Source organism: Dunckerocampus dactyliophorus, chromosome 5 (assembly GCF_027744805.1).
Source record: "Dunckerocampus dactyliophorus isolate RoL2022-P2 chromosome 5, RoL_Ddac_1.1, whole genome shotgun sequence".
In the NCBI taxonomy this organism is placed as follows: domain Eukaryota; kingdom Metazoa; phylum Chordata; class Actinopteri; order Syngnathiformes; family Syngnathidae; genus Dunckerocampus; species Dunckerocampus dactyliophorus.
The window spans coordinates 16209419-16231361 of NC_072823.1; the positions used below are offsets into that span (position 1 = coordinate 16209419).

Here is a 21943-nt window from a genome sequence, read left to right on the forward strand (position 1 = left end):
CATCTGTTGGTTACACTTCCTCCACCATCCAGCAAAGACTTTCTCCTTCGTAGACACTTCATCAGTGTACTTATCTCAATATGGAAACATCACTGGGAGCTTTAAAAGTGTTTTATTTGTACAGCGTATGACTGCACCGTGTAGCAGTGTGACATTGAAGCACAGAGGAGGTGCACTTTCCTCCACAGGTGAGCCCACAGAGACTGACTACACAGCAGTTGGTTGCGCCATCACCACTATCTCTTCCAACCTGACGGAAATGTCCAAGGGCGTCAAGCTACTCGCAGCATTAATGGACGATGACGTGGGCAGTGGACACAAGCTCATGGGTGCTGCCAGGATGCTTGCAGGAGCTGTGTCAGATCTACTCAGATCTGTTGAGCCTGCAGCTGCTGAGGTTAGACACCCACTCATTTCCATAATGACCTCAGTGTTTTGTAATCCAAACACAAACTAAATTTTATTTGGTTTTCTTGTTGTCACGATCCCAGTGAAATATTTTGGGGAGTGATTTTTAACCCAGAAATCTGTGCTTGATTTCTACTGGAAGCATTAGTGAGAGTCAGCCAAGACAGCATAATGAATGTGGTGATGTCATCTCTATACAGTCCAGGCAGACTGTGCTGACTGCAGCAGGAAGTATTGGACAAGCCAGCGGGGACCTGCTCCGACACATGGGGGAGGGCGAGACTGATGAGAAGTTCCAGGTTGGACCCCACCCACTCCTTGTTCCTATGACAGTGCTGGCCGAAATGTCAATGCATGGTTATGTAATTGTCCCACACTTTAATGGTAGACTATTACTTGATTTAGTTTTGTATCATAGAGAGCTTTGAGCTATAACCCAGAAATAATAGAAGCTCCAAAATGTTCTGTGACGTTCGATTTTCAAGTTGTTGAAACCATTATAATAGCTTTATTTCTGTATAGGTGAGGGTTTAAGTAACATTGTCAAAGTCTTAACTGTCAAACAACGACAGTAAAAATAAAATGGAATAAAACCAAAATAAATTAAAGCTGCCCACCCTTTGAAAACACCTGACACTTGCGACTGACACCTACCAGCTTTTTAAAGACACCTACCGGCTTTTTAAAGACATTGCTGCAATTACAAATGTCTTGCTTTGTTTATAATATGTGTTCACCTACCTTTGCGTATGTCATTTTTTGAAATTTTACTTTAGAGGCATATCTTGCCAGAGCATGATGGTTGAACTTGAATTTGTACAACTTTTGGGTTGTTCGACTTTGAAGGTTCTGCTGTCATTGCATTGGCCATATTTATACAAGTACTATGCACATCTCCTTACAGTCGAGACAGTCACATTTTTTTGCTAATGACGCTCTTTAACTTGATAATTTGCTTTCTCTTGCAGATGAGTGTAATTTGTAATCCTTAAATACCATAAATCAGAATCAGGTTTATTGCCATGGAAGTTCACACAATACGAGGAATTTGTTCTGGTGGGTTGGTGCAACAATAAAACAAAAAAGTACACAATACAAATTTAAATACATGAATATAAAAATGACAGTGTAGCAGTGCAAAACAGCAGCAGCAGAACTATTGATGGAGTTAAACAGAACCATAGGATTACAACATTATTTACAATTTACAATTATACATATTCAGAGCAGAGTGCAATTTAAGTGTGCAACATGAGCAGTGATGATGTGCACTAATGAGCATGTTGATGTAACATTTATTGTATGGTTATATTCAGTACAGGCCAAAAGTTTGGACACACACAACACAACTGATGGTCCCAACCCCATTAATAAGGCAAGGCATTCCACTAAGTAACCCTGACAAGGGCACACCTGAGAAGTGAAAACCATTTCAGGTGACTACCTCATGAAGATCATTGAGAGAACACCTAGGGTTTGCAGTGCTCTCAAAAAAAAAATATTGTAAGACATAAAATATGTCTACAATATAAGATATATTTAGAGTTATTTCAAAATCGCATTGAATGAGAAGGTGTGTCTAAACTCTTGGCCTGTGCTGTAGTTAGAAATATGACTAGACTACAGTATTAACATCCTAGAAGTCATTCTCCCCACCACCCTCTCATCTAAAGGACACCGGTTCATGTGTTGCAGGACACCCTGATGAACCTGGCCAAAGCAGTGGCCAATGCAGCTGCTATGTTGGTTCTGAAGGCCAAGAATGTGGCCCAGGTGGCTGAGGACACCATATTGCAGAACCGCGTGATAGCGGCTGCCACTCAGTGTGCCCTGTCCACCTCACAGCTGGTAGCCTGCACCAAGGTAATGATTTGAAACTTGTTCAAATGCACAGCCAAAGTAGGTAGAGGACACTATTTGTCAAGATCACTGACTGTAGTAAACCAACAAATTATGCAAAACTGGTCTTTTCAAATTAAAAACCATACCAGTGGCACAACATATAAACTATTCGAGATCAGAGTCTTTTTCCAGCTCTGCGCCACCGTTTTATGGGTTAACCAAGCTCATGCACCGTCATCTGTTGAAAAACCCATGTTTGCATTATTCTGAAAACAAAATAATCTCCTTGGTGAAAGTAATAGTCACACTAATAATAATAATAATAACATTAATATCATAATTATGTGATTATTCAGAGTTTGTGTTGTGTGTGTTGCAGGTGGTGAGTCCGACCATCAGCTCTCCGGTGTGCCAGGAGCAGCTTGTGGAGGCTGGGAAGTTAGTGGACCGCTCTGTGGAGGCCTGTGTCAAAGCTTGCCGCTCATCCAGCGATAATGGCGAGCTGCTGAAGCAGGTCGGAGCGGCGGCCGGTGTGGTGAGCCAGGCCCTGAGCGACCTTCTGCAGCACGTCCGCCATTACGCCAGCTGCGGCGAGCCCATCGGACGCTACGACCAGGCCACTGACACCATTATGAATGTCACAGAAAACATTTTCATGTCCATGGGTGATGCTGGTAGGTACTCAGAAATGAGGCTGCAGAGGGATGTGGGGTTAATCAGTTCTAAACAATTTACAAGGTTTTGTACCCAACTCATTAAAAATTCAACTAATTAGGCAGACATTTTAGCTAACAGAAGACATTTTTTCATCAACAAACTGCCAGTGATTTATACCCAAAAAGCAATCTATATTCTTGATTCTTTCCCAAGGCCATATATGTAGGCTATAAAGCAGCTAGATGTCTACAGTCTCGAAGGAGCGGGTGAGTGATTTCCAGCTGCAGGTGGGTGTTTGGGAAACTCGGCTTTTTATAGCACATGGGTGGGGAGATGTTACATACACATACACACTAGATGCACATGCACAATTTAGAGCTGCGCACTAACAAATGTAGTGACAAAATGTTTAACGATTTATCAAATTAAACATAAAAAAACAAACATAAAAAGCAAAATCTGCTGGCAGGTAGTTAATTTATAGAAAGGAAACAGAAACTAGCAACAGGTGCAAGTGATTAACGTAACGTAACAAATTTACTGCGACACACACGAGCATGTTTTATTTATGTCTTAAAAGGCTTGTTTTCTCTGATTATATATACTTTATTGGGTAATATGAATGTAAAGGTGATTGTATGGGTGTTATTGTTATTTCATGTCTAGAGGGCTCTAATAAAGTTAAAAAACATCTTTAGAAGATTGTAAACAGGTTTTCTGTGCCATAGCTACGAAAATACCACCTATAAAGAAGGAACCCTACTTCATGGATATGACTTGTCACAGTCGGGTCGAAGACGGTCGTCTGTTGTTTATCACGGTTAATTGGTTCCAGAGTCGACCGCGATAAGTAAAGTAGGACTCAATATTAATAAATGGAATATTTTTGTATTTAGAGCATAGAAAACCTGCTTATGACTTACTGAATATGATTTTTACCATTATTAGAGCCCTGTAGACATCAAATAACACCCCTGTAGTCACCTTTAGACGCCTATTATTCTTAGTTTACACATTGTGTAAATGTGCAGGTTACGAGATCACTGAAGGGACACAAGCATAGTATGCTACCGAGCTAGCTAGTTATCCTCCAATTTGTTTATTCTAAACTTAAGAAAGGATTTCAACAGAGTGGGGAATAAGGGCAAAGTAAAAAGCCAAAAACCTACCACTTCCACACAGAATGAGAGGATAACTTTTTTTCGCTATGTCATAACGGACATGCCATGGCTGACTCTGACTCATGCCCAATGTTGTCTGGGGTAGAGTCCTCCAAGGCAAACAGGTGGTCGGTGAAGAGCCAGAGAGTGATGCAGAAGACCCTATGAGAAAGAACGTAAGCAGCTTGCCCGTTTGTGGGATACCAGGGCCTCACCCTGGAGCCAGACCCGGGGGAGGTGCTCGGGCCTTCACCCGTGGCGGCCCAAAGAAGCCATATGGGATCTCGCCCTTGTAGACCCACCACCATAAGGGTCCGGTGGATTGCATATTGAATAGCGGTCGAGGGCGGGAGCTTGGACGACCTGGTCTTTGGTAGCCAAATTTGTGCCTTGGGAGTTGCTCTGTCTGTGCCCCTGCAAGGAGGTTTTGGTTTATGGCAGCCATGTTTAATTTTGCTCAAACAAACATGCTCGTCAATTCCCTAAATCTGTGTACCAAATTACGAGATTGTTCGGCTAAACACTGGGTTGAGAGTGAGTGCATTGGCATGTGTGAGAAATTTTTAAGTCAGTCCGACATAAAGAGATAGTTCGGATTTGACAGGGACCTCCAAGCACCCCGCGCTCGATCGTCTTCATCACATACACATGAATGCAAAGGCGACAGTGCGCAGGGATAACAAATATAACACAGAGCGTTTTGTGAGGTCAGATTTTTTTGGAGGAGGCATTTTTGTGATGCAAATGTATTACTGTTTTGAGCGCATATTGTTTCGAGAAGCCAAACTCTTTACTTAATTGGCCCCAGCAACTCAGCGAAACTACGTTCCTCAGCATGGATCTCTGACCAGAACTGGACTCACGGGACTAATTGTGGGGGGTAAGCCTCTGTTGTGATAGTACACTGCTGATGGGGATGTCATACAACTTCATGTCAAAAAATCCCAACTATCCCTTAAATGAGGTCGGGAGTTTAATACCGATGGCACCATGTTTATTTGTCAGAAAATAATACCACTGGCAGAACAGTATGTGCATGTTTTGTAAAATTTTCACCCTTACGTGTGCAGCGGTTCAGGAGTAGAACACTTACTACCCTCTAGTTTCATGCACTCAAATGTATGTTTATTCTTAATTGTGTGAATAGGTGAGATGGTGCGTCAGGCCCGAGTTCTAGCACAAGCCACTTCCGACTTGGTCAATGCCATGAGATCTGATGCGGAGGCGGAAGTGGATGTTGACAACTCTAAGAAGCTATTAGCTGCAGCAAAACTCCTGGCTGATGCCACAGCTCGGATGGTGGAAGCCGCTAAGGTACAGCTAATTTGCATAAATGTGAATCAAGTAAATACAACTTCAGATAGGCTTTGGTTGAATGATAGATCATAATTATCCAAATGTTTCAGGTTCAGATATTTATTGCTTAATTTAGAAATGGGTAGCTAATTAATGCAGAGCTCCCATTATCATCATCTACTGAGAAGCAGTAAGTATGAAGCATTTACTTTCCCTTTGTCACTCTAGTGATATTCTGGCATGTAATGCCATATTAAATGCGGTGTTGAATGAGCACAACCAAGTTGCTGTATTGCCTTCATTAATTTACAGCATATTTTTGGCATAGCTGCACACACACTGCCCACCAGCATCTTTTCACATCCCATATAAAAGGGTGCAGCATCAGTGGCTCTTAATAAGTTCTGGGCCCCGTTGAGCCGGATATTATCAGTGAGACACCCAGGCAAGTGAAACACTGCTTATGGGTCATTTTTAATCAGCTCATTAATCGCTGCTGCAGTTATCAGACAGGAAAATGAAATCTGTCACCGGCAGTCTTCAGAAAACAAATAAAGCCGACAGTATCTTTTGTGTGCCACTATGATAACCAAGTTTATCTAGATTCATGTTGTAACATACTGAGCAAATGCTAAAGGTGTATGTGTTAATATGTGTTTGTGTACCCTAAGGGGGCAGCTGCTTACCCAGAGAATGAAGACCAGCAGCAGAGGCTTAGAGAGGCAGCTGAGGGTTTGCGTGTCGCCACTAATGCTGCTGCTCAAAATGCAATAAAGAAAAAGCTGGTCAGCAGGCTGGAGGTGAGTCAAAAGTTGTCAGCATGTTTGCATGCTTGTTACTGCTACTTACTGCTGCTAAGTGTCATCCTACACCCCCACAATATAAACATTAGAGAATGACGTAAGCGCATGCATGAAGTAAACACATGAAAAAATACACTGACATATAAGTACAATATATCAAATGGACTTTTATTTGTCTTTTTTTCCCTGTAACATGAAAATGCTGTAAGTGATATACCGGTATTTATGTTTAAAGACCTGTACTTAGCCTGTGGTATCAGTTTACCCTTAATGAGAAGAGCCACTCCAGTCCAGCTATCAGACATAGTACATCACAGTAATAGCACGAATGGTCACCTCCATTATCACAAGCAAGATGCATGAGGAAAGCACATTGGTTGTATGCATGCATGGAAATGTTACACTGTGGATACATTGAGCCAGCTCGCCCCTTCATCATCTCAGCGAGGAGTGCCATTTTCCTGTCATCGCTTCAAAGCTGGTGGCAATTAATGTGAACTAAGCAGCATTGTTTTAGTCCTTTACGTTGGGAAACTTTGAAATGGAATAAAAAAGGAGCGCTTTACAGCCTATTTCAGTTGTTTGGTGACATTTCTTAATTCAGAATGGCTCAAACGAATTTAATAGGATTTCAGTTGAAAAGCAATGCATCGTAGGGATGTCCGATATTGGCTTTTTTGCCGATAATCTGATATGCCGATATTGTCTAACTCTAAATTTCTGATTTCGATATCAACTGATAACAATACTGAAATGTGTAACATAGATAGACAGTTTGTGTTTTTTTTTTTTACCGGTGTCGCCACGAAAATGATCTTATGTATTATTATTATGATGTATGAATTAATATTTATTATGTATTACTGAAATTAAAGTTACCTGTTATGTATTTATTTTTTTATTCTTAGTCTATTTTATTTTTCTTAACTCTTCTATTTTGTTTTGTTTTATTTTTAACAGATTACGTTTATTAAGACACTTTTGCAGAGCTACTGGAAACGTGAATTTCTCTTAGAGATACATCAAACTTATTTTTCAAGCAGCTCTGTTTGTTCTACTATTATCATCTTTTAAGTAATATATTCTATCCTATGGATATAGACGTCGAGACTTGTTTATTCAAGCACATTCTTACATGCCATGAGAGCGAGGTCACACATCTGTAGGCATCAGAGCTGGGGCTAAGGTGAAAGCTAAGTGGCTAGCAAGGAAGTGGAGATTCAAGCCTTCTGTACCTTTTAGATTAAAAATGTGGTGCATTTGCAGCAATGCTATTTAATGTATACTGTCCCTGTCAAATAGACCAATAAATAAAAATCGTGGGAAATGTCACTTCACTACCAAACAAGATTGATAAGCTGACAAAGAACGTCAAGACCTTCAGGGAGTGCAGCTCACTGGCTTCACTGAAACATGGCTAACAGCTAGCGTCCCAGATGCTAACGCGGGGAGCTAGCGGAGTTGGCACAGTCAGAGAAGACGGACACAAGAGCCTGTGGAAAGCGCAAATGTATAAACAAACTATTTGTCTTCCTGGCCATCTATACAGCATTTAATTAAAATCGTTTTTTACGATCGTGAAAAAACCCAATACCGCCATCTACCGATATAATTTCGGGCTGATTGTCAGTTGGCCGATTTTATCGGACATCTCTAATAATTTTTAGAAATAGGGCATATTTTTGATTATTTAAAATGTTTTATTTGTAATAATTTCCATAAAATTATGTATTAATTAAAAAATTTAACTCAATTCATAAAAATACAGAATAAATATAAACAAAAAAGTTTTTTTACATTGTCATTTCCCTGTCAGAGTTTGCCACAGCGAGTCAATCACATGAATGGTTTTGGCTTAGTTTGTATACCGGATGTTCATACTGATGCAACCCTGGCCGGGATCGAACTCATACCCGCTATACTATGAAAGACTACTACACCGCTTATTAACCAGCAACACTGGCACAATATTAAACATTCAAAATAATTTTTATATATTTCATATCTATATTTATATATTTAAATATACTGTATTTAAAATATTTATTTATATTTTCCATTCTGTTTTCAACCCTAAAAGCAAAGCAAAGAAAACATTTTGGGGTTTAAATAAAGCATTTTCAGTGAAGCATTTCATGTTTGTGGGTTTCAGCATGATGTAATGTAGTTCATAGTAAATGAATAAGAATATGTTGCTTAGTTTGCTGACATGACAGCACAGAGCAAAAGAATTGTGACTTTTGCGAGAGCGTCATTCTCCGTTACCATTCTTTATCAGTTGGCCCAAATAATCTTTGTGTCTGTTGTGCAGGTAGCTGCTAAGCAGGCGGCGGCTGCTGCTACTCAAACAATTGCGGCTGCACAAAATGCTGCGGCTTCCAACAAAAATACAATGTCACACCAGCAGCTTGTACACAGCTGCAAGGTATGATCATGCACCCTTTTTTCTGCTTTGTTAAAAACACCGTCAGATGCGGAACGCCTAAACACGAGGCACTGTGTTTCATTGACGTAGAATACGGAATGCATGCATGCTTTGGTAGCTTAGCTTCTTTCAGTCCTGATATAGTAGATAACAAAAATGTACCATGTTTGGATGTGTAGGCAGTAGCAGACAACATTCCTCAGTTGGTGCAAGGCATGAGGAGCAGCCAAGCCCAGCCTGAAGAGCTTGGTGCCCAACTTGCCCTCATCTTGGCCAGCCAGAGTTTCCTACAGGTCAGAACTTGGCACAGAAAGCCTAATGAAAAACTACACTTCAAATGCTTATGTTGCTGATGTCTGATGTTTTTGTCTTGATATCCTTTAGCCTGGTAGTAAAATGGTGGTATCTGTAAAGTCAGCAGTTCCAACAGTGGCTGACCAGGCTGCTGCTATGCAACTGGGCCAGTGTGCCAAGAACCTAGCGACCTGCTTGGCAGAGCTCAGAATGGCCGCCCAGAAGGTATCTATCCTCGACAGTGTATAAAAAGTCATCTAATTAACACAAGAATTGTGTTGCCACATAGCTGTGAGGAAGCACAGTCTCCTGACCTCATCCACAGCTAACAGGCTCTGAATTTTACTGAATGATGGCACCCTGTCCGCTCCACATAATGGTCGTGCTGCATACAAATGATAGCTACATCTGTGCATTGTTTAAAGGCCCATGAAGCGTGCGGTCCTCTGGAGATCGACTCAGCCCTCAAAACGGTTCAGACCCTAAAATGTGAGCTGCAGGATGCCAAGATGTCTGTAATTGACAGCCAACTCAAACCTCTCCCTGGGGAAACGGTCAGGCCAATCATCTGTCCAGTGAAATCGTATTGCACTGATAAGTGTTCAAACCGCACAATCAGGGAGTTGCAGCTTTAATTGAGATGTACTTTTTTTGCCTCCTGCTATTCACACAGTTGGAGAAGTGTGCTCAGGATTTGGGAAGCACATCCAAGGCTGTGGGTTCCTCCATGGCCCAACTATTGACATGTGCTGCTCAAGGCAATGAACATTATACAGGTAGGAGAGATTTTGTCAAGTACAGGTACCTTAATTCTCCCTAAACTGCCAGGGTAAATTAGGTATAATCAGTATGCAATTCATTTTTATTATTTAAACTGTGACAAGCAGGGAGGAAATTATGACTCACTTCTCTATGTATGATTAATGTCTCAAAGAGAATTATTTGAATCCGGTTTTGCTTTCAATTCAGGCCCAATGGGGGATCTCACGGGAGGCATGAGGACTTAGAAAATGTCTTTTCTAACGATGAATGCTAACAGCAGCTCATCACACTGTTGCCCAAGCTGCTTCTGGAGACTCATTAATCTTATTTTGACTACATTTAACATTCCATCAGCAAATGGCTTCTCTTGGCTGGTTAAGGCAATTTGGTGCAATTTGCTGCTATTCTTTTTCTATGTCAGATAAATTACAGGGCGCTCCCATGTGACGCCGTGTTGACAATATTGCCTGATTTATTTGGACATGGAGGGCATTTTATTATCATGGGTTATGAGTAGCATTGCAAACCACTGATGTGCACAATGCCACAATTATGAAAGGTAACACATACCTGCGTGTGTTTTGCTTAAACACAGTTGTTAAATAGAAATAGCGTAATGGCTTTAGTCAAATGTTTGCTGCATAAAAAGCTCATTGTGCTAGAAATACCAGAATTATACAGTAGTGTATTAAGTAGTAAATAAAAAAGTATTATAATTACATATTCCAATTAAATGTTGGTAAATATTAAATATATTAGTATAGATGAACATATGTAATATAATAATAATAAACATATATTAAAAGTATTATAACTTAAGTCACACTTTTCTGATCGCAAAACACAAAATGTTCAAGTTCAAAACGTTATTTCATAGTGTAGTTTGTTGTGAAAAGAAACGAAATAGCCCAAGACAGTGGTCCCCAACCTTTGTGAGCCCACGGATCAGCTTGTGTTCTGACAAACCCCTGACAAATTGGGGGTGTTGAGTGGTCAGATGTTATAGTAATCTAGTATAGCAATCTCATGCTCCTGTCATTTACTGATCTATTAAACAAAGAAAACCACAACATCAAATTAAAACCACAACACGAATACCAACTCACCATTGGTACGACAGTAGCGTGGTTTGATGTATGTGGGTGACAGGTGCAGATAATCGGTCTTCAATGCCATGTGAGTAGTGACTTTTCATTTTAATCCAAACTCCCGGCACACAAAGAACACACAAATGGTTTTGCTCATTAGTATGGAAGCGACAAGCATGAGCGAGGTGACCGCATCCGCCCAACTTTGACCCCCCCGATGTCAGAGGAAAAGAGTAAAATAAATGTATTTGTGTATTATTTTCAAAATAAAATGATTGGCTTTATTTTGAAATCAATATGCATTTATATAAAATTCTATGTACTTATTTACAAAAGTATTTTTGAAAAAACGTGTCATTTTTTTATTATTGCTTCTGAAAGTTTGCCGCAGCCCTATTTGGCCCTGCCCACGGACTGGTCGGACTATGTACGTATGACCTCCAAGTGCCTGTATGCACTCATGTCTGTGTATGCACCTGATGACACAGGTGGGCTCCTCTAGTCATGGGTTGTCCTCTGTAGTTGATACTGAAGGTGCTACTGAAAGTACAATGTCTTCCTGTTGAAACCAAAGGTGTCTGTAATTTACTGATACCAACACCAAAATATTTCCTGCAGCAGTTGCTTGTTGTGTCTGACTGACCAACTTTAATGTAATTCCCTCAAGCGTTTTGTTTTGTTGAAGGTGGGGCCGCCAGAGAAACAGCTCAGGCTTTAAGGACATTGGCACAAGCAGCCAGAGGTGTAGCGGCGAGCACGAAGGAGCCTCAAGCGGCAGCTGCAATGCTGGACTCAGCCCTGTGTGTCATGGAGGGATCATCCATGCTCATTCATGAAGCCCATCAAGCCCTGGTTCATCCAGGAGATGCAGAAAGTCAGCAGAGACTTGCACAGGTAGATAACCTTTAGGAATAAGAGCTAATAACCCTGTGGACATCATATTCTTCTTTCTTGATTCACGTGAATGTGTGTGAATGTCTAGGCATGCATCCTCAAATCATAAGAGGTTATTATGGTGTGCTTTACATGCTAATCAGCTCTCTGACCATACACCATACATATTTATGATTGTAACATACATTACATCTCATGCATTAATGGAAATTCAGAGATATGAAGAAGAGGAGAAAGGGAACTGAGTGCCCTTGGAGTCTAGACATACCAAAGACATAAAACGCCTGAACCAAGTAAAATGTAAAAACTGTAAAAATCATTTTGCTTACTTTACGAAGCATATCTCAGATTTTTGTAAATATTCACCAAGCTAAGCTAATTGGTCTCACATGGAAAATGCCTGGTAAGTAAAAATGCCCTGTCTTGTCAGAACCCTTTCAGTTATTTAATCTTGCCTACAATTACATTTTTGCAATGTAGTAATTACTGTAAAACTTTCACAAAAAAAATGTTTTTTGGGCGGGGGGCTGTGGCAAAGAAGGACTAGAAGGTAAGCTAAATTGTTTTTAGCAAATGACCTTTAATTTTAATCTGTGACCATTCATTTAATGATGAAAAAATATCAAAGTTTATTTGAAAGCAGATCAAGATTATCATCCAGTCGGTAATTCGCAGATGTGGAGTTTCCCTGTTTATACCGACTTGGGTGTGTCCCCTGGGGGTGGTCACAATAGTGTTGGTGGTTGGTGAGTGACGGTCCTGCATAGCAATTGGTCATTTGCCTGCCTGGCGGCAAAACAACTCGTTAATGGCCACTCTGTTAGGCTTGGCCACAGGCCGAAAAGCTTGATCCCAAACGCAGAGACGAGACAGTCCGTGTAATAAAAATTTATTACAACAAGTGTCCACACAAGTAGCAAAATACACAGATGAAAAAATACAAAAAGTACAACACAAAGTCACCTGGACACCGTCACGGGAAAAAGAAAGCTAGAACTAAAAGGCGCTGCTATCCACGGAACGGAAACGGCAGGGAGAAAACTACAAAACTACTAACTAAGGGAGCTGCTGACAAAACTAGCAGAGAAAGTACAACACAAAACACTGCAGAAAACTGAGCAGGAACAATAGGTTAACGTAAAGAACCGCTGCTGGAAGAAGCCAAGCAGGGAAACTAGGTACTCACAGACTGAGGCAAGAAATGACCAGAAAGGAGAAACACTGAGCAACACGAGATGCTGGGAGAAGCCGGTCGTAGGCAGACATCAGGGAACAATCTGGCAAGGAGTGAAACTCACAGCACAGTTTAAGAAGGAATCAGGTGATAATTGCCAGCAGGTGTGTATCGTTAGCTCCTCCCAGGCAGCTCAGCAATGTGCTGCAAGACATGGCAGACAGGCGGCAGCACACAGCTCACGGATCACGACACACTGTCTTGTCAAATGAGAGCATCTTTGATGGGGGGATGTCAGGACATTGTTGTAAGCAGATGATAGGTGCTGGCGCAAACCTCCTCTGTTCAGGGAGGGCCTTCACACCTCTTTCAAACAAGTGGTCCTCCCTCTCCAGAGTTTGGACATCACTGTCATTAAAAGAATGTCCCTTTTCAGAGAATTATCCACACCGCCATCAAGGAAGACGGAAGGAATACACACATCAGGAATCTGCGGGTATCCTAACCGGGCCTTTGTCAAACCCGCCAGGAGAAAAAGGGCCACTACACCCCAGACTAAGGAGAGAAACGGGAGGGAGAATGTGGTGGTTTCTTACCTGGCTGGTTTGTCATCAAAACTCAAAAGGATTTACCCCAAACACAACATAAAGATACATTTCAAGCCCATTAACACCCTGAAGACAAAAAAGAAAGAAGCCATTTATGTCAAACTAGAAAGGCCCTCCCTAAACAGAGGAGGTTTGCGCCATCACTTATTGTCTGTTTACAAGAACGTCCTTACATCGTGGTGGTGTCCCCTTGGGGTGGTCACAATAGAGCTGTGGCCATGCATGCATAACAATAGGTCATTCGCCTGCCTGCGTGCAAAACACCTTTTGAGTGGACAAGACAAAAGACAGGAACATAAATAGGGAATGTTTTGGTATTGTTTCCATTTTAGAGGGTGTTGATGTCCACTTCAACCAAAATGTTTTTTAGACAACTGCTTATCATTTAATTTTGATCATGTCATCTGCATAACACTAAATGAAAAAACTGTCACCAATCTAAGTCTTTGTGTTCTTTTGAAAATGTAATTCCAGATGCTCTAAAATGTGAGCATTTCTCCCTCCCACAACAATTATACTGTCCAAGTGTTACTATTTTTATTCTGTGTCTGCTTCTTAGTGTTTCTCTCTCGGGAGAATAAAGCATTCCCCTGCAGCCATACACGGGATAAACATATTTTTGGCATATACTCTATCATGAATTATTGGCGACACAGTGTGCACTGTGAGCCCAATTTGCATTTGAGATGCTTTCTTCACTTATAGCATCGATCTTGGTTGTTGCATTATGTGGCATATTGTTACAATGACTGACGGTACTCCAGTAAGGGCAGACGATCATGTCTTTCAGGTGGCCAAAGCTGTGTCACACTCCCTGAATAACTGCGTGAACTGCCTGCCAGGGCAGAAAGATGTTGACATGGCTCTCAGAAGCATTGGAGAAGCCAGCAAAAAGCTGTTGGTGGATATTGTGAGTTCTCAACTGCTTGTTTATGCTTATTGGTTGACAAACTTGTCTGTTTAATGGTTCATTTAACAATTACCAAATGATTAAACATTTTATTTGCAGTTGGCTTACTTATCACATAATATAGCATCTTTAACATGGCCTTTGGGGTATTTTTTTAAGCTTCCTCCCTGCAGTAAGACATTCCAGGAAGCCCAGACTGATCTGAACCATACAGCAGCTGAGCTCAACCACTCCGCAGGCGAGGTCGTTCACTCCTCGCGTGGAACGAGCAGCCAGCTGGCCGCTGCCTCCGGGAAGTTCAGCCAAGACTTTGATGAGTTCCTGGATGCTGGTATTGAGATGGCAGGACACACCCAAGTAGGTTTCATCATCATCATCATACAACCCCACTAAACATTCCAGTGCTGATTCCGCTGTCGCTGCATATTACACACACAGAAGAGGGCGGTATCCCAAATGTCCATGAAGGTGGTTGTGTTTTTGTCGCTTTATTACCTATTATTCCATTCATTTTATAATTAGATATATCAAACTCACTTAGCCTCACTGTTTTACCCAAGGGGCACATATAATGAGATCTTGTGATGTTTGTGTTCTGGTTATTTTGTTCATTAGTGTGGGAATATCTTCAGGGATCTGAACTGATGCAGCAAGATACTTGAGCTGTATTAAGCCTCACTCAGGAAATATGTAATCTTATGTCACTTTTTGTTTTCTTTTTCCTTCTGCAGAGCAGGGACGATCAGATTCAAGTCATTGGTAATCTGAAGAATATCTCCATGGCATCCAGTAAGCTGCTACTGGCTGCCAAATCTCTGTCAGTGGATCCAGGTGCAGCCAATGCTAAGAATCTTCTTGCAGTAGCAGCAAGGTGCGGCATCGATTAAAAAATGTACTGTATTTGCAATGAAAAATACAACGAAATACAATATAATGGTACAGTGCAACACCTTTGCAAATTAAAATTTGAAACGTATTGAATTAATACCGCTCTAAAATGAGCATTACTATCTCTGCAAATGTAGATCTTGTATTGGATCATATTGTGCAGGTGTATCCTCCATCCTGACTATGATTCCCAAACCCAATTTAAACTTGTAGCAGTTTGTAAAAAAAATACAGCCTTGTCCATTCAGTGTTGCTTCAGGGAGTAGTCCTGCTCCTCACAGAGAGAAGCTAGTCAGCCAGTCCCAGCGGGCTTTGGGCCTGACTGACTTCTCTCTGTCTAATTAGGAAGATGGAAGCTTTGGCTCGAAGCTGTCTGTGCCCAGGAAGGCTGAACCTCAAACTGAAGACAATTCTGACACCCCTGCAACATGTCTGTGTGTTATTGTCCAATGTGTTAGCCTATCGCAGTGGTTGGGCCAGCAGTGTTTGCTTGGTTGAATAGGGCAGCTGAAGGCACGTGTGAATGAGTGAAGCCAGGCAGTGTGAAGTGAAAAGGTTGCCTTGTGTGTTTCAGGGCAGTAACAGAGAGTATCAACCAGCTGATCACGCTGTGTACACAGCAGGCTGCAGGACAAAGGGAGTGTGACAACGCCTTGAGGGAGTTGGAGGTAGCCTTGCTTGTATACATTGCGCCATAGGCTGACCTTTCTCACCAATTTTACATGATTTTTTTCGGCCAAATACTGACGCTGATGCATATTAAATTCAGAATTAAGCTAGATTCAATTACGGAAATGATAACAAAGCTTTGACTACCAAGATCCATCATAGCAGTAAGCTCATTTTACAGCGCTAGTACAGAGTCTGATAAAAGTGTCCATGGTATCAGATTCATTTCTAACCATCTGTGTGTGTACAGGCTGTCAGAGGGCTTCTGGATAATCCCAGTGAGCCCATCAACGAACTGTCCTACTTTGACTGCATTGAGAGCGTCATGGAAAATTCAAAGGTACACACTTATAATAACTGCTACAGTATATGCCGGGTGTCTGATTCATGTAGCAAGACAGCGAGTTGATGTTTTCTTTGTTCTGACCTGCCAAAGGTCCTTGGAGAGTCAATGGCCGGTATCTCTCAGCATTGCAAAACATGTGACGTGGTGGCTTTTGGAGAGTGTGTAGGTGTCGCATCCAAGGCACTCTGTGGCCTGACGGAGGCTGCAGGACAGGTGAGATCACCGGATGGTAATACTGTACTTCACTATGGCTCTGGTGTCTTTGCTTTGAACAGCTTGTGAATGCCTAAAAATAAAAACACAAAAAACATCTTGACAAGGTGGAAACCATTCATTAATGGCAACCAAAATGTTTCTCACACTTTCAATTAAAAAAATTGTCACATGATGACATTTCTTTTTTTCTGCTTAACATTCACCTTGTGTACACATCAAATTCGGCTATGTATAAACTTTGACGATGATGATAGCTGGGTCGGCTACATTAATAGTTTACTATTGTACACAAAAAAGCATACTAAATCAAAATCAGTGGTGAGTGAGTTCTGACGTTGGTCAACCTAATGAGGTGTCACTGTATATTTTTGTGTCCTGTAGGCCTCTTACCTTGTAGGTGTGTCGGATCCTAATAGTCAGTCGGGCCATGAGGGACTGGTGGACCCCATCCAGTTTGCACGGGCCCACCAAGCGATACAGATGGCTTGTCAGAGTTTAGTGGACCCAACTAGTAGTCCCTCACAGGTAAGAAACTCTAGCCATATTTCAGACAACACAGTGGATCCTCTAAGGTCCAATGCAATCACTAGTCGACCTTCAATTTTTGGGGATTTTCAGTTTTCCCATGGAAAATAATGGAAATTTGATTAATTGGTTGCAATGTCAATCCGTTGCAGGTGTAAAACCCTTACATTACTTGTAACATTTCAGCATCAGAACTGCCATGCTCGTGTACTAAGTAGTTAACCATTGTAAACACGGATGTGATGAATGTGCGGTAGACTTGCAGCTGACTTTGTAATAAATACCAAGTTCTTCTTCTTTTCTTGCTATTGTTGACATTTTGTTGAATCAGGCAAACTCTACTTAGCAGCCAGGAACGAGCTGTTCACACCACTTTCCCATTGCATTCCCGGTTCTTTAGTCAATTTTTTCCTGTTTCTTATCATTGGTACCCTCTGTGGTCACAAAAAAAACACAAAAAGCCCAAGAAAAAAGCAAAACACACTAGTGCCATGAATTATTGAGCTCATGCAGGTACGTGATTTAAGCTAACTGTTGTGCCATGTTACAGGCATTTTTTTTGTCCAAATACAACTTCTTTGTTTATGAAATTTCACCGTACGGCCACCAACACACAGCAGAATACCTAATTGTATGCAACTCTCCTTGGTTGTCCTTTGCTTTGTCAGGTCTTGTCTGCAGCCACGATTGTAGCCAAGCACACGTCAGCTTTGTGCAATGCCTGTCGCCTTGCCTCCTCAAAGACCTCCAACCCTGTTGCTCGTAGACAGTTTGTCCAATCGGCCAAAGAGGTGGCCAACACTACCGCCAACTTGGTCAAGACCATTAAGGTCAACTCCCCAACTGATCAAAACGTTGAGTGTGAATTTGTTACAATATCTATTTCGTCACGTGAGGAGAAAAATACAGTAAAAATACAATCCATCCATACAGCAGTCACCTGTGAAACATCGTCCAACGTTTATGTTGTGTATCTTTAGGCTTTAGATGGGGATTTTTCGGAAGAGAACAGAAACAGGTGTCGTGTTGCTACCACTCCCCTCCTAGAGGCTGTAGAAAATCTGTCAACCTTTGCCAACAACCCGGATTTTGCGAGCATCCCAGCCCAGATCAGCAACGAGGTAACCATTCATTTAAATACCTACTTAGAATGCAAAATGCAGTTCTTTTTTCCCCACTGCACACATGTACATGTACTTGACCTAAAATGGATCTCAGCGTTTGATGAGTGCCTCTATTTTCAGAAACATTCTATTACTAAATGTCATCCTACCTAGCAAGAATGTCACAGCTGTTCCCTTAAAACAAAACCTCCAAAATCAAACAATACAGAAAGGTTTGTGCGATAAATGTGTTGGGAATTGGAGTTGATTTTCTCCCCTCTTGTAATGTCCAGAAACGAATCACAAAGATACATTTTTATGTTTTCAATCTTGAGCGTGGAAGTCCACACAGAGTCCTCTAAAAGCTTTATGGCTGTAATCTGTTGGAGGGCAGTGTTTAACTGCACTCGTACCCTCACTGCTGCTCTAATCTTCATCTTGTTAATCTAATTGTCGAGGGAGGCTTTGGCTCGGATCATAAAGACCGAAGGTGTTTCTTCCTGTTTCTCTGTAAAGCTGTCTTTCTAATCTCATCCTTCAGTTCGATTGCTTGTTTGATCTCTCCGTGGTAAAAGTAATATTAACCACTCTGTCATACCAATGTAGCTACCTTCTCACTGTTGAAATGTTGTTTCACCTGCTCATCTGTTGGCTTTTGCACAGGGTTCAGTCGCCCAGGAACCAATTGTCCGTTCAGCTCGTTCGATGCTTGATAGCTCCACTTACCTCTTAGAAACAGCCCGATCACTTGTCCTCAACCCCAAAGATCCACCCACGTGGTCGATACTAGCAGGTCACTCGAGAACAGTATCTGACTCCATCAAGAGCCTCATCACTTCTATCAGGTTGGTTTTAAACACATCTTTTAAAACAAAGAAATCATCTTGTTAGTTCAGAGGTGCTGAGTAAATCAAACATTGCAGCACAAACCCTGATAAATCTCACTTTGATCAGAACAGGTTTTATTATCACTGGTATTATTCAACCCACAGGATCCAAAGACTGTATGCAATACTTTGCTAATATGTTACATGAATTTCTAGACACTATGGTACAGTTAGTTTTTGTACTGGCCACAACGTAGAATAGTGGTTAGCAAATCAGCCTCACGGTCAAGAAAGGGTTTTGAGTTTGGGATTTCTGCAGGTTTTCCCACACACCAAAAACACGCATGTTAGGTTCATTGGAAACTCTAAATTAGGTGTGAATGTGAGTGTGAATGGTTGTGCCCAGTGATTAACTAGTGACCAGAACCAAAGTCAGCTAGGATAGGCTCCAGCGCACTCATGACCCTAATGAGCAGTAAAAAAAAATGAATTGTTGGTTTTTGTACAAATTTAAATTTAAATTAGCTATGCCAACTAAATATGAAGCTGAAGCCAGTAACCAATCAGTTTCATTTAGCAGAAGACGGGTCTCCACTGTTGCTTGGCAACCTTACAGATGACAGGACTTCAAAAAGGCGATATGTAGCTCTCATCACTTTGTGGTCTTCATGCTTCACTTGTTTGACTTAAAAAAAAAAATTCTAAATGAACCAGTTTTTGTTTGAATGAATTTTTTTTTTTAGTTCAACTAATTATTTCGCTGTAGATGTTTGACTATTGAATAAAGCCTTTGTTTTTTTTTTAATCTCTAGATATTACTGTGTCATAAATTTTTTTTGTAAACTGTCAGTTTTTACAATAATGACAATTGCTCACTGTAATGTGACAAAGGGGAAAAAAAAGGACAAGTTTTAGTGCAATGTGTTACAGTCTATCATACATTCATTTAGACATTTTTATACATTGAAAGAAAACGTTGAGGGTTTCCAGGTCTGAAAAAGATTGTTGTGCTGACAATAATCTATCTAAGCTTTTCCAATGATGAGAGAGAGAGAACCTCATTGAAAAAGATATGGGAATAATGGAAATAGTGTCCTACTGCGTAACTGTAGATATCTAAACATGTGAAACAGGAAAGTCATGCACATGTTTACACCAGAGTAGAAGCGTGTCTGCAATTTTCAAACTTTGTCAACCCCAGGGACAAGGCACCAGGACAGAAGGAGTGTGATTACTCAATAGATAGCATCAATAAATGTATCCGGGACATTGAGCAAGCTTCCCTGGCTGCAGTTGGACAGACACTGCCCTGCAGAGATGATATCTCCATGGAAGTAAGCATCCCATCAGCTCTGGCTTGTCTTGAGAGGAAGAGCTTAATGTGTTTTTTCTGCCTTTTTAACGCAACCAGGCACTGCAGGAACAGCTGACTTCATCCGTGCAGGAGATTGGCCACCTGATTGAGCCCGTCTCAACGGCTGCCCGGGGTGAAGCTGCCCAGCTGGGACACAAGGTGCAGCTCTGATAATATATCCCTTTAGCCTTTATGGATTTAGATAAATATCATTCTGCCTGTGTTCTGTCTTGTGCAACAATCCTTCATCGGATGACTATTCTAACCTTATTTCCCCTAGGTGACTCAGCTGGCCAGCTACTTTGATCCACTTATTGTAGCATCAGTAGGGCTAGCCTCCAAACTGCAGGACCACCAACAGCAGATGACCATTCTGGACCAAACAAAGACCCTGTCAGAGTCTGCCTTGCAGATGCTTTACGCTGCCAAGGAAGGTGGCGGCAACCCAAAGGTAATAAGCAACTGGTATTGATGGAATAAATGAGTTTGGTGTGCTAGTTGTGTGAATCAAATGCTTGTGAGGGGGCTGCCATGACAATGATGAGCAGGAGCCTCTCAAGCCATAAACGTCCTGTCTGTCTAATGTTCAGCATTTCACAGCTATAAGTCAGTTGCTTACTAAGTTTTATTGCCGCTTGTCAAGGTGGAGCAGTGCTTTCTCACTGCACGAATGATGCAGGCAGTATGCACTTACGGTAATTGGTCCGGTCTGCTTTTAGCAGGACAGAGACGGTTTATACAGGATCACAGTAAAAGTAAAACCAAGAGGGGTAAATGTTGGTATGTCATTGTTACCATAAGTTTGTCAGCTTCTTCATAGTCTCTCTCTCCATTGGAGAAACTGTGAATGTTCATGTAGGTATTGCAGCCGGATTGTCTCAGAGTCCTCTATCTCAATAAGAGCCATAATACCGTTTGCTTTTTATCATCCCCAGGCATCCCACACCCATGACGCTATCTCCGAAGCTGCGCAGCTGATGAAGGAGGCAGTGGACGACATCATGGTTACTTTAAATGAGGCGGCCAGTGAGGGGGGCATGGTTGGGGGCATGGTGGAGTCCATCGCCGAGGCCATGGGCAGGGTGAGAAGTAGAAATTGCTTATTGCTTACCTCATTTGTACAAGTGCTTTCACCGCGGGTGTGCCCTTGTCCGTGACTCTCATCAGTCTAGCGGATTACACATTTAAAATCCTCAGGCAAAGGCTGATATTAGCTGTCACACTCTCCTGCTGCAGGACATGTCGCTGGTTTGACTTTGAGGTTAATAATTGACAATACACAGACTCAACGGACACTTCATTAGCTGTACTTGTACAATTTAATGAGCTTCAACACAAGATGTCTCTTTTAATTGACTGTGCTGTACACATGGTCATTTAACAATATGTAGTATTGTGATTGTAGCGTTTGCAGTGGTGTAAAATTATACTGCCTCATAATGAACATCAAAGGCCTTCTGATGTTGTTACCTTATTTAGATGCGGTGCAAAACATTCAAAACATTTCTCAGTACGATGCAATGCAGAAAAATTAGCATTGTAAGAGAGTATCCCGTGAGTCCTTGGTTCTAACTGTATTGGTTAGTTAACAGTTGGCTGTGACCTCTGTGTGTACCCCCACCCCATTCAGCTCCGGAAATCAGTCAGTTGGAGACTCTAAATTGATAAGTACACATTCTCATAAGTTAGAATGT

The 21943-nt window shown here is 41.5% G+C and overlaps 1 protein-coding gene across 4 annotated transcripts in view; it reads left to right on the top strand.

Moving 5' to 3' along the window:
* Positions 1 to 21943, top strand: part of tln2b (talin 2b) — a 113767-nt gene that overhangs the window by 72737 nt on the left and 19087 nt on the right. For 2 of the 4 annotated variants that reach the window (XM_054775569.1, XM_054775572.1), the window contains exons 16-41: positions 189 to 397; positions 609 to 707; positions 2104 to 2271; positions 2630 to 2924; positions 5215 to 5381; positions 6035 to 6163; positions 8478 to 8591; positions 8771 to 8884; positions 8976 to 9110; positions 9311 to 9439; positions 9559 to 9661; positions 11421 to 11629; positions 14202 to 14321; positions 14481 to 14678; positions 15053 to 15192; positions 15784 to 15877; positions 16129 to 16218; positions 16315 to 16437; positions 16822 to 16965; positions 17634 to 17819; positions 17946 to 18086; positions 18732 to 18913; positions 20097 to 20229; positions 20307 to 20408; positions 20530 to 20700; positions 21185 to 21331. In XM_054775569.1, the coding sequence (XP_054631544.1) occupies positions 189 to 397; positions 609 to 707; positions 2104 to 2271; positions 2630 to 2924; positions 5215 to 5381; positions 6035 to 6163; positions 8478 to 8591; positions 8771 to 8884; positions 8976 to 9110; positions 9311 to 9439; positions 9559 to 9661; positions 11421 to 11629; positions 14202 to 14321; positions 14481 to 14678; positions 15053 to 15192; positions 15784 to 15877; positions 16129 to 16218; positions 16315 to 16437; positions 16822 to 16965; positions 17634 to 17819; positions 17946 to 18086; positions 18732 to 18913; positions 20097 to 20229; positions 20307 to 20408; positions 20530 to 20700; positions 21185 to 21331 (3842 nt within the window). The remainder of the gene's footprint in view (positions 1 to 188; positions 398 to 608; positions 708 to 2103; positions 2272 to 2629; positions 2925 to 5214; positions 5382 to 6034; positions 6164 to 8477; positions 8592 to 8770; positions 8885 to 8975; positions 9111 to 9310; positions 9440 to 9558; positions 9662 to 11420; positions 11630 to 14201; positions 14322 to 14480; positions 14679 to 15052; positions 15193 to 15783; positions 15878 to 16128; positions 16219 to 16314; positions 16438 to 16821; positions 16966 to 17633; positions 17820 to 17945; positions 18087 to 18731; positions 18914 to 20096; positions 20230 to 20306; positions 20409 to 20529; positions 20701 to 21184; positions 21332 to 21943) is intronic. The other 2 variants (XM_054775570.1, XM_054775571.1) reach the window with 2 other exon arrangements.